At 31.7% G+C, this 12,930-nt stretch overlaps 1 protein-coding gene across 2 annotated transcripts; it reads left to right on the forward strand.

Moving 5' to 3' along the window:
* Nucleotides 1-8,752: 8,752 nt before the first annotated feature.
* On the forward strand, nt 8,753-12,110 carry LOC118063505 (rho GTPase-activating protein 3). Of its 2 annotated transcripts, XM_035077562.2 has the most exons (5): nt 8,754-9,332; nt 10,111-10,231; nt 10,386-10,505; nt 10,792-11,022; nt 11,405-12,110. In XM_035077562.2, the coding sequence occupies exons 1-5, from the start codon at nt 8,860-8,862 to the stop codon at nt 11,945-11,947; spliced, it is 1,488 nt and encodes a 495-aa protein (XP_034933453.1). In that variant the 5' UTR covers nt 8,754-8,859; the 3' UTR covers nt 11,948-12,110. The 2 variants fall into 2 exon arrangements, with proteins under 2 accessions (XP_034933454.1, XP_034933453.1); XM_035077563.2 differs by lacking the exon at nt 10,386-10,505 and having other exon boundaries at nt 8,753-9,332.
* The last annotated feature ends 820 nt before the right edge of the window (nt 12,111-12,930 follow it).

Here is a 12,930-nt window from a genome sequence, read left to right on the forward strand (position 1 = left end):
TTTATTGGATGTTTTGTATCTAAAAAATAATATTTTGAACCTAAAAATACATCAACCTAATTTTTTATCACTGCCTGGTGATTTAGGCCGGCAGATAAATTATCATCAATAATTTTGTATTAAAAAAAGAGATGAAAGACATGTCATTCACTCATTAAGGAAAAAAAAAAAACCAATGCCAGGTGTGTGGGTCAGTCATCTAGTTAGGCGCTCAGATTAACTATTTTCTTGCTTCTTTTTTTGGCAATCTAAAAAAATTAGTTGTCATTTAATAATTCATCTAGTCTTCAATTTTGACATACTTCTTAAATAAAATTAAAAATTTTCATTATAATGTTTATAATTATTTTTTCAATTATTGTATACATAATATAAAATAATAATAATGATAATAAATTGTTCATGATATTCATTCAAATATATATTTTTTATTTTTCAAAATTCTAAATACATTTTTTACATTATTTATAATATTTATATTTTTTTTTAACCCTCAATCACATACAAAATATAAATATATTATTTTGATACATATATACATACATGCATATCCTCTTTCTTGATCAGATGACTGTTTTATTATCTTGCGAATTCCTTGTATTTTAAATATATTATAATAAAATTTTTTATAAAAAAATTAATTTTAACATTGATACATCAAATTAATAAAAAAACACTAAAAATCAATTTTTAAAAATCAAAATTTTAAATAAATAACATTTAACCACAACACCTAACAGCCACTACCATCTATGCATATGCCCCATTACACACATGAACTCCTCTGTGGAGCCGGCTGTCCTTCAAAAAAGCTTCAGTAGTTACCAACGAATTAATGTTCATTACAGAACCCTTAAGTGGGCACACCATATGACATCAATGGAGCTAATTACTTTACAATTACGTACACGTGCTAATAAACCCCACGTATATAACTCAAAGTACTTGGGCGCCTGTTAATTAATCATCAATTTCTATCCATAATCCATACAATTACAGCTTGAAAGAAAAGAGATAATCATAGTTAAAATGGTGAGAATGAAGGTGAGGTGTGGCTTCTGCCCATAATTAACGATGCAACTTGCATAAATGATCTTAGCAGAGTTGTTGCGAGGTAACATCGAAATGTGGCCATACACGTGCTTTTATCGGTGGTGAGTGCATGCGCATGCGATGAACTTGATCTGAGCAGCTTCCAATTGTCCAAGGCTTTTGCCACTGGCTCGATGACTAGTGATGATCCGTACTGTATTATTATCTTAATTCCAGCACTCAATCTTAAGATTATTAAAATAAATAAATAAAAGGTAACTAGAAGACCTAATCTCCTAGCTGCATCACAAGATTGTTTGTTTGTTTTTTTTTTTAATGTTTTTATCACAGTAAAGATGATAATAGAGCGAGTGGGAGCAGGTTTTTCACCTATCTATTCCAACCTTGGAAAGCCCACGTCCTCCACCCGAACCCATCACCAATCTGATGGATGATCTAAGCAGTATTTTATAAAAAATTATTTATTTTATTTAAAAATATTTTTTTATATTTTCAAGTCATTTTAATTTATTATTATTATTATAAAAAACAACATTGTAAAAAATAACCTCTAATACACTTCAAAACACCTCGTACATTTGGATGCCTCCTCAAATAAGTTACCGATTATGAGGCCACCGACCGAACAAAAGAAAAATTTAAAAGATGAAGTGTTGTTCTAAAGTGGAAGCTTGCTTGTGATGGGCTTGGCTGAAGTTTGGGTCGGACTCTTTTCTCTAAGAGGAGGTGGAGGGGAGCAGGTTAATAGATTTGGGTTAGTTTGTACAACTTGGTCTCGGGATCGATTATCCACTCGTTACAAACACTGCCACCTGCCTTCTTCTCTCTCTCTCTCAATCGATCGCACACCACTCAGGTGCCGTTAAGAAATGAAAAGTACGGGATGTAAATGGAGAAATTGATATGACATTTTAATTTTAATATTATATTTGAAATAGTAACAAGAAATTACAGAAAAATTTTAAATTTTTAACACCTTATATTTTTAAGATGAAAAAATAATTTTATTATTATTAGTAGTAGTAGTAGTAACAAAAAAATAAAAAAAATTGATGTTAGAATGATATCAATATAATACTAATAACAATAATATATTTTTAATCTTTTATTATAAAAATAATATTTTTTTTATTTTTTTTAAATTAATTTTGATATTAGTATATAAGAATCTAAAATATATTAAAAAAATTAATTTTTTATAAAAGAAATAATCTGAATTTATAAAAAAACATGAGTTTCCAAACACAGCCGAAAGGTGATTGAAAAGTGGTGGTGCTGAAAAAGCAATGTTATAGTATTAGTAATATTATTTTTTAAAAGAAAAATTTCACCGATGATAATAATGATGAGGATAGTGATTAATATAATAAAAAATAAAAAATAGTTAATATTTCTGCTCTTACCAAATAACACATTAATGAAATTTTATGCCAAAATTTATTCGATGGAGAATATCATGAATTAAAATATCGTGACTTCATTAGTCACAACGCAAATTATCTATGCGTTCTCATCCAGCCATCCCTTTGTGTATCATTTATTCACTCCTCCTCTTCTGCATGCTTTTTTTTTTTTTTTTTTAATATTGTGTATGCAATTTACTTCTATTTGAAAATACCTTTTGTTGTTGAATAAAACACACATGAATCACATCATTGTCACCGCTATAGCAATCTTTACAAGGAAATAGTTTATTCAACGTAAAAAAAAAATATTAAGCAGCTCAACGCATTTATTAACATAAATTATGTAAAAGACATGGTAAATATTATAAATTTTTAATTACTCTCTTATAAGCTCTTCTATTAATACATAAACATGAGATATTATATATTGTTTTTAGTTTTGCTATGTTAAGTAAATAAATGATATAATTACCGAGGCATAAATAATAACTAGCCTATTTATCTGTGCTATGATGCTGGTCAAAGTAAACAGAATTTAAGTGCAAAGAAAATGTATAGGCATTTGTAATAGATTTTAATTATGAATTGAATGATATTTTTATATAATATTGAAATGAAAACATATTGGATTTATCTAGTTTAATCTATAAAACTTCCAAGGATAATCTTGAAAAATAAATAAATTGAAAAGCTCAATCATGAATTAACTTAATATTGAAGAGTAAAATTGGATTAAAAAAATACTTAATTAAAAAAAACTAAATGAGCTACAGATAACAAAGCAAACTCGTGATACAACTCATACACATCACTAGATTCAATAAATTTTTTATCCTATAAATTATTTTTCTTTTAATTATATGACAATAATAAATTTTCTTGCATAAAACATTTTTTTCAAAGAAAAAAATCGTGATAGACATATGAGACTGAGATAGCATAAGTAGATTATTGATAATAAATGGTGAAATTACATTATTTTAGTTTTGAGTTAAATAAAAAAAAAGACATCTATATAACAAATGGTAAAATTGTATTTTTTTTTTAATTAAGGGACACAAAAGGCATTAAACAAAAAAAAATAATAGCTTAGATGCCGCAGATTAACCTGTTAAACTTATTACTCTACTCATTGACTTAACAGGGATCAATGGTTTTTTTTTTTATTAATTTTTTTAACCTAAGTATATTTATATATATAAAAAAAAGTGCATGCATGTGGGCTTAGTGGCCTAACTTGCCTCGACATTAAAAAAATACAGCCTAAACGCACAAGCCTTTTGACTCAGTTCATGTACCCAGGTGTAACTTTTTTTTAAAGAGGTGGTCAATATGTTATCTACCTTAAATTTTTTTTTTTAAAAAAAGAAAATAAATGACACATCATCTATTTTCTATAGAATTCAGTGACCAGAAGCCAAAAAAAAAAAAAAGCCTTGGGCTTTTTGCTAAAAAACCAATTTTTCAACCTATTTTGACCCAAAAGAAAACCTTGACAAGCCTATCAATAACCTAAAAAACCTAAAAAATAGCTCAAAAAATCAAACTCAACCTAAACCTAAAAATATTCTCGTTGTTATATTTGTCTCCTTAGGTAAGGAGAAGGAAAAAAAAAAAAACCTAGGTGAAACCCTCATCATGAAATAAAACTCATTGACATCAATATTAATTATTTTTATGGTCAAAATCATTGTCAGTGATGATTTTCTCTCTTTACACTAGAATTCAATGAGCCTCTCTCTTTCTCTCTCTCTCCTCATAAAAAAAGGGACTAAAAATAAGGGAAATAAAGTTTGGTATTAAAATTGAATTTCTAATAACTAAAATGATGGATCACCTAATAAATAAAAATGATGGGGGACTAAAATGAACCTTTTAAATGGAATTCAAAGCTGTCATTTTATTTTCCTTTTTCATATTGGTCCTCTATCTTTCAACCCAACATTTTCTTTTAAAAAATTAAGCAATTAGGGGCTAAGTTAGGCTCAAAATGACTTCAATTATGTAAAAAAATAATCCAAGTACCAAATTGCAAACTTAGAAAAAAATATCTATTCCAGTTCATAATGATTTGTGAAAGAGTACATAGTAATAAAACTACAATAAAATTGCCTAAAGACTTATTTTTTGTAATAATAAGATCAATAATGATATGCAAAGTATATTGACAAGTCCAAATTCAAGAAAAAGTTTGGACAAGCCAAATGAGTTTTTTGATAAAATCAAGTATAATTTTTAATTTGATAGTTGGATCTATTAAATAATATTTATTTAGTCTTATTTATTAAAGATAGAATAGAAATTTTTAGTTTAACCTATATATAATTTCTTTGTATTTAGGTTAACCCTAAGCACTCATAATAAACAAATTATTGAAAATTCTAGCCCCTTTTTGTGTTTGATCTTAATTATTTTACCCTTAATGTTTTCTTAGAGTGGTATTTCATCTTCCTTTCAGCTTCTGCAATTTGATATTTACATTTTGTTTCTGCAATTGCATTGATATTTCATTTTCCTTCCAGTTTCTGCAATTTGATATTTACTTTCAGCTTCTAATTTGATTTGTGTTTTGAAGTAATCATATAACTTCAAGAAGATATTTGTTTAGTTTCTACGATATTGTTCAGTTTCTACAATTTGGTATTTCATCTTCCACTGTTTTTGCATTATGGTTTTTTGTGATTGTTGATTATAGCTACTGAAAGAGATGATTCACTTTAGTCTATGAGTGTGAGATTGGATAGAAAGAATTATTCATATTGGAGTTATGTAATGTGAAATTTTCTTAAGGGTAAAAAGATGTGGGGATATGTTAATGGAACTTATATGGTACCTAAAAATACTGAGTAAGGGGATGACTGCTTTGATAGATGCATGGGGAGCAAACAATGCAAAGATCATTACTTGGATCAACAATTTTGTTAAGCATTCCATAGGTACGCAGTTGGCGAATTATCCATTAAGTTGAAATATTATCAATTAATTGACAAATTGATTCAATTTATTTTTTATTTCGACAACAACAACTAAACAAACTTTTTCAACAATGAAGATTATTAAAACAAGACCTCACAGTAATATAAAAAATATTTTTCTTGCAAATTATTGAATTATTTATATATAAAAAGAGATTGTCAAGAGATTCTCAATGGATATGATAATCAATGGTTTCTATTCTATGAAAGAATAACGAGCACAATTAATATAAATGTATAAGAATCTTTCTTTATTATTTTATTGTTATTGTACTTTATTTTTAAAAAATTATTAAAAAAAATAATCCTTCATTTTAGCTAATATTTCTTATAAACTTTGTATATTTATATATAATAAATATGAAGATCAATAAAATTAAAAATAGTGGATGTATTATGAAGATAAAATTAAATTCATAATTTCAATTTAATTTGATATTATTCTTAACCTCTTAGCTGTCTTAATTCTTAATTTATAAGGTTCCGTTAAGATGCTTATTTTTGGGTGGTGGTTAGTTAAGCAGTTACACTACATGGATGTGGTGCTTTGCAGATTTTGGAGTAGCTTAAAAGGAATTCAAATAAGGCAGCACACCCATATCTATTAGTGTGGGCCCAGGCCCCCTCGATGTTTCCTTTCAGGCTCTTGCATGAGAGGGCGATCACAGGGTCTGTCTGTAATGATTTTAGAGAAAGCCAGTACAGGGACCTTTAGGTGGTAAAAATTAAAGAGCCGGTGGGGCGTTGAGATCAACCATAACCACCAATCATATCATCATCACTCTCGATCACATTTTGAAGATGATGACAGATTGTCTATGGAAGCAATACCAGAATGTCACAGAAGGCAAATAAGGAAGAAATCTATGGCAGCAAAATTAATTAATTGTCAAGTATATTTTTCCCACTTGACTTAAGAATATTTGCAATATGTGTTTACCACGTAAGTACATGTTTACTGGCAGAGAGAGCTAGCCACGGGGAGTTATTTGGACGACGATCGATGTTCTCTCGTGATTTTACGGCCATGACCGCACTGTAGCTGTAGCGGGCAAAACTTTATAGGATCCATCAAAACTCGAGGCATACAGTCGCGTTTTGGGACCATGTAGAACGAGCGGTAGATCAACATCGATGCATTTGCATGGCCAGCATGCTAATATATATATATATATATAGATTCACGAACCACACCTTCTTTCTCGTGGACCCTGTATTTGTTTGTATCATTAGTAACCAGTACACTGTAAACGCACCATTGCCTATCTCTCTCGAGGTAAGATTCCTTGAATATAGTTACACTGTCAAATTTACACTGTTCCTTGGTGTAAAAAGGGCACCTTTTTTCATGTCCAAGGCGAGAACAGACTCGAACCTTAATCATCAGTTTCTTTACGCGGGAGAGCGAGGGTTGTCGTGAAAATTAACAAATAATCCATACAAGTTGTATAAATGATGTGGAGGTTGCGTTTTTCATCATTAAATATCTTTAATTAGAACATACAATTAATATGATTTGATGCTTGTAATGGAAACCAAAATGATATTTCGCATCGCGAATTATAATCTAACCCTTGCTTTGGAAAAGGATTAATATAATGACAAGAGAGAGAGAGAGAGAGAGTTGTGGATAATTACTGATACTGGCTTCAATTAATGGAGCTTGTAAGGACCAGTGTTTCATACAGAACAGAAAATTAAATGTGACATTTGACACTATACTCTGCACTAGAAGAGAGCCCACAAGGAACAAGGAAGGAACACCTCCATGTGACTGGATTATGGGGATTGCCAAGCAATATACAAAACAGATATATATATATATATATATATATATATATATATATATATATATATGGTGAAATTTATGCTGTACATCAGTGCTTGAGGTATATCGCACCATAAAATCTTTTACTGTAAACCCGCCATCAATCCATCTTCCCTCTTCTTCTCTTCTATGCGCTTACCTGCAAAGATGGTGCATGACGACGCCCTTCCGATTTTGTTTTTACGAGGCGCGTCAGGGTCGGAAAAACTAAAATCTAACTACTATCTACTATCTAGATCTTTATAATCTCTTCATGGGACTCTCCAACTTGATTGACCTCAGCTAAAAAGCACTAATTGACCGGCTGCTTTCCTTTTAACTTATTGGATTGTGTTTTGATCACGACGGAGGTCAGTTGGTTAAATGTCAATGACACTTCAATGCCCTTTGTCCTTGTTAAGAAAGAGGGAGGGAAACCATGATAAATAAATTGATTTAAGTTTCGTTTGTTTTTGGATTTTAAATTTTTTAAAATTTTTTTATTTTAAATTAATATTTTTTAGTGTTTTTTATTATTATTTTAATATGTTGATATTAAAAAATAATTTTTAAAAAATAAAAAAATATATTATTTTGATGTATTTTCAAATAAAAAACACTTTAAAAAAATAACAGTAATTATATTCTCAAACAAGCATATAGCATGACAATTCTATATACCATAGATCTTTTGAATGAATAGTATAATTGAAAAGGATATTGTATTATTTATGTTGGAGGAATTTTTAGGGAAAAATAATGTTTTAGTTATTATCATTTCCTATTTAGTTTACTTTATAATTTTTTTTTCTATTTAGTTTAGGAAATAAAATAAATCTCAAAATATTGAGATTGATATTTTTTTTTTTTTAGGAATCCCTAAAATAATTCCATAATTATTGATTGATATTTTTTTAAGGTAAATAAAAAAGTAATGTAAATAATATTTTATTTCAATAAAATATATCATATTTTTATATAAAACAAATATTTACATCACCTTAAAGATATGTTTGCTTTGTTAAATCTACCGCTATTCTCTCTTTCAGCTATTGACTTTCATTTGCTTGCTTCAGTGCATGTCAAGATCCACTTTTCACTCGTCCATAGAAAAAGATGGTAAAAAAAAAAATACATTATAATTCTATTTTTAATGTAATATTTTAAAAAATGTATGGATATTACCTTAAAGAATATTAATAAAAAAATTAACTTAAAATAATTTAAAATAAATTGATTGGAATATATCTTAAACATGGAAGGAAAAAAAATCTACGAAAGGTCTTTTATTTTTCACTCCAACCCAACCCAACCCATATCATATCATATCATATCATCATCTCTTCTTCCCACCCTATCCCTTCCCCTCCTGATCTCTTCTCACCAAATCCCTTCTTTATTATCACTCCATTAATAATAATAATAATAATAATAATAATAAGCAATAATAATAATAATAATAATAATAGTCCCACCCTCCCCTCTTAATTATTAAGCCTTAACCTCCTCCACTGTTTTCATTAATAAAATAAATCCCATTCCACATTACTCACAATTATATCACTCTCTCTACCTGGCTCGCCAGTTGCTAAATAAATCAAAACACACATTCAACCGAATGACTCGCCTTTTCCGATCCAAATCTTGCGGACTCACCGAGTTCAACTCTTTCCCTCCCCCGACTCCCTTCTTTCACCAATACGACACTGAAGGCGAGTACGAAGAGGATGAGGATGAGGAGGAGGAGGAGGAGGAGGGTGAGGACGAAGAAGAAGAGTTGTATAGTGATGCTTCTGAGAACCCGCTATCGACGCCGTTTTTTGGGTCAAGAGAAGGAACTGGAGGGAATGAGAGAGGTCGAAACAGAAATAGCAATAAAGAGTTTGCATTTTTGGATATTTTCGTAACGGCGTTAAGGAAGTCTTTGGTGACATGCAGTGTGGAAAGAGACGATGTTTCTTCTTCAATGGACATAAGCTGGCCTACTGAAGTTAAGCACGTGTCTCACGTGACTTTTGATAGGTTTAATGGCTTCCTCGGTTTGCCTACTGAGCTTGAGCCTGAGGTTCCTCGCAAGGTCCCTAGCGCCAGGTTTATTTTCACTCTCTCCCTCCCTCCCTCTCTCTCTCTCTCTCTCTCTATATATATATATATATATATATACACACGAGCCTGCTGAATATTTTAGAAGTTACATTGGTGTTATAGTCAAATAAACGATCCAGATAATGGGGCCTTTGAAATTGAATCTGACTACCTGATTTATAACTGGGTATTAGATGTCCTGGTTGAGGTGCGGGCTTGTTCTATAAGAAAAAGGTTAGGCTCATTTAAGGCTGGCGAAAAATGTAACTAATGTTGATCATGATTTTTTCATCTCGCACGGGGATGTTTTTCAATAACTGGTTCAGTTTTGAAAGTAACTGAATTCATCAATATTTCACTCTAGTAGAGGACAGTAAACGGAGAAGAAAAGGGTTTCCTTTTCCTTTCTCTTGTGATCAAATACAGTGAATGCCAACAAATACCCTCTGATGGTCTATTTTGTATGCATATGCAAAGGCAATTTTTAGCTTGCACTGTTTTGTGGGGGTGCAGTATGAATGTATGCGGTGTTGCTTGCATGATCCTACTGGATTAGTTGTGATTTCCTTTTTAATCATACGAAGAATGGTTTAATTTAGCCGATCTTGATGATGGGTCTGGGGGAATTTCTTAAGAGTTTTATTGAAACTGTAATACCTGCCGGCGCTAGTTCTGCTCATTGAATTGTAAATTTCCTCGTATCGTTCTCTGGTCCTGCTTCTTGGATTGTTCAACAGTCGATATCTTCTTGACTTACACGATACATCATTCCTCTGTTTTCTAGTGCAAATGTATTTGGAGTTTCTGCCTGGTCAATGCAATGTTCCTATGATGACAAAGGGAACAGTGTGCCCACTATTCTTCTTACGATGCAAAAGCGTTTATATGTAGAAGGAGGACTTAAGGTATGTTTATGTTCCTGATTTGATTCAAGGAAATTTAGCGTCAGTCCGCTACTTGTCAGCTCTATAAAAAACTAGTCTAGTTTCTGTACTGCTGTTCATCAGTTCTGTTAAAAAATTGAGGCATTTCTTTGGGTGCTTTCTTGTGTTATCGAAGGCGGAAGGAATTTTCCGTATAAATGCCGATAATAGCCAAGAAGCGTATGTCAGAAACCAACTAAACAAAGGTGTAGTGCCTCGTGGAATTGATGTCCATTGTTTGGCAGGTTTAATAAAGGTATGCATATGACATGTTTACATTGTTTGACAATATGGTTGGCAAATCAGCTGTAGGAATATAATTCTATGTTGTCAATTTCCTGCTGTTTCTTTTAAGGTTTTACCTGCCTTAATGTTTCTTCTGCTTCCTCATGACATGATCCGGCAAGCATTTCTCCACTGGTTGTCAACATGTTTGACATTTCACTTTATTTCATAATTAAGCAGATTAAATGTCACTCTGGAAATCCGCTCCCCCCCCCCCCTTTCTGAACTGCATGCTGCATCTTTTTGGTGATCTGCAGGCTTGGTTTAGAGAACTACCCTCCGGGGTACTCGATTCTCTCACGCCAGAACAGGTGATGCACTGCAACACTGAAGATGACTGCACTCAACTTGTGAAGCAACTTCCTCTGACAGAAGCTGCACTACTTGATTGGGCAATCAATTTGATGACAGATGTTGTGGAGCATGAACAGTATAACAAGATGAATGTACGCAACATTGCCATGGTCTTTGCACCCAACATGACGCAGGTTTGTTGACTTTGTTTTTGTTGGTGTATAGTTGGTTGCTGTTGGATAGTTAACCTCGTGTTAAGCAGTTTATTAGCTTTGTAGTTACTAAATCCTATGGTTTTGAATTCAGAAAGGGATGGCCAAACTGCTTCTTTTGGATGGTTACTAAAAATGACAATACTCCATTTGCTGCTAAAATGTTGACATCAGACTCCTGATTAGATCTGACAATCATCAATTCTAATTGATTTTATGCACATTTAAATAGAACGCACAGACGTATGGGGTTTCACAAGTTGAGATTATGGTTGTAACCACCAACAAGGAAATTCCTTTTTGTTTTTGCAAATGCTTAATATTTTTCAGTAATTAACTAAGATGTACTCTTCTTATCTTGCAGATGGCTGATCCCTTGACTGCATTGATTCATGCCGTGCAAGTAATGAACTTGCTCAAGACATTGATCTTAAAAAAATTCCGGGAAAGAGAGGAATCCAGTGCAAAGTTTAGGCTGCTCTCAGAATGTGCAACTTCCCCAAGCGACAAGAGTGATTGTCATTCAAACTTAAACAGCAAAGAATCCTGTAAAATATCACTCAACGCTCGTGCACCTGAGATACCAACCACCGGCAAGTTCTCGAGGTCTGCCACTGTGAATAGAGTAGAATCCAACGCTGAGGAGAAATATTGGAGCTTCCAGAAAAAAAGTGATGGAGAAGAGGAATTTAAATCTGCTTCAAGTAGCAGCCCTCCTTTTTACGAAATGGACTCCCTAGACAGTGGATGTAAAGGTGAAAATGATAGTGGGGACTGGCTAAGTTTTAGCAAAGGGGTGAGGAGGCTATGCAGACACCCTGTGTTTCAGTTGAGTAAACCAGTTAAGAAGACTCGTGATCTTGGAATTGTAAATACCAGGGGAGGAGGCGGAGAAGCTTGGACTTGATTTATCAGTTGCTTTCTGGCCTGTACCGTATATATGTTGATCAGTTCATGGTTGCTGATCTAAAGATTGTGATAAAATAGATGTCAGCGTTTGTTTAATTCTATAGTCAGGGAACCCCAAAAACAAAACATAAAAATAAAAAAAAATAAAAAAAATTCTAATTTGTTTGAAGGCCCTAACTGCAGCTTTAGCTAGATGGACAATAATCTCTCGAGGGATGACCCTCACCGTAATGATTCATTGTTTTTCCCCCTCCTTCATGACTGTATTGGAGGTTTTGTTTCAGGAAAATCATGCAGGTTTGAGATCAACAGCCGGCGGAATCTAATGCGATGGGATTTCAAGGACCGGACGGGATACTAATGCCACCGGATATTAGATATCACTAACTAATTAAATGATTTGCATAGGCAGAATGTATAGTGTATTGGAAACAGATTGTTCTCTATCTATGTACCTTCGCGTGAGGCCTGGAAGAGTGGAATACTGCTGAGAAGAATTTGGGAGGATGAGCTAATAATTCATTTTTCTTGTGGTTTGGTTAGAATAATAAGGTCGTAACCCCAAATTCCTTCTGGTTTTCAGCATGTATATTAGCAAAAACTAAAAAAAAAAAAAACTGAATGGAAGTCACTGTTCACATGAACAGTTTCAAACTTTTTAAAAAATTTTATCTTAAACTTTTTATATATTTTTTAATTTATTTTCTTTGAGGCTATTGTAGTCTAAATAAACTTCTTGTGTTTGATTAATACTCAGTTTTTATAAGATTATTTTTTTTATTATATTATTAAATAAAAATTAATTTTAAAAAATAAAGTTAAGCCTAGTGGAGTCCATGATCTTAGTCATTGGGTTTTGCGAGTTAAGTTGTTAAACTCGGGTTGACTCAATATGTTTATGTCTTAATATATATGTATAAAAGATTATCTTTTAATTTTATTTTTTTTAAGACAAACTATATTTTTACTGGTTATTTGAGT

This window comes from Populus alba, chromosome 2 (assembly GCF_005239225.2).
Source record: "Populus alba chromosome 2, ASM523922v2, whole genome shotgun sequence".
NCBI classification, from domain to species: domain Eukaryota; kingdom Viridiplantae; phylum Streptophyta; class Magnoliopsida; order Malpighiales; family Salicaceae; genus Populus; species Populus alba.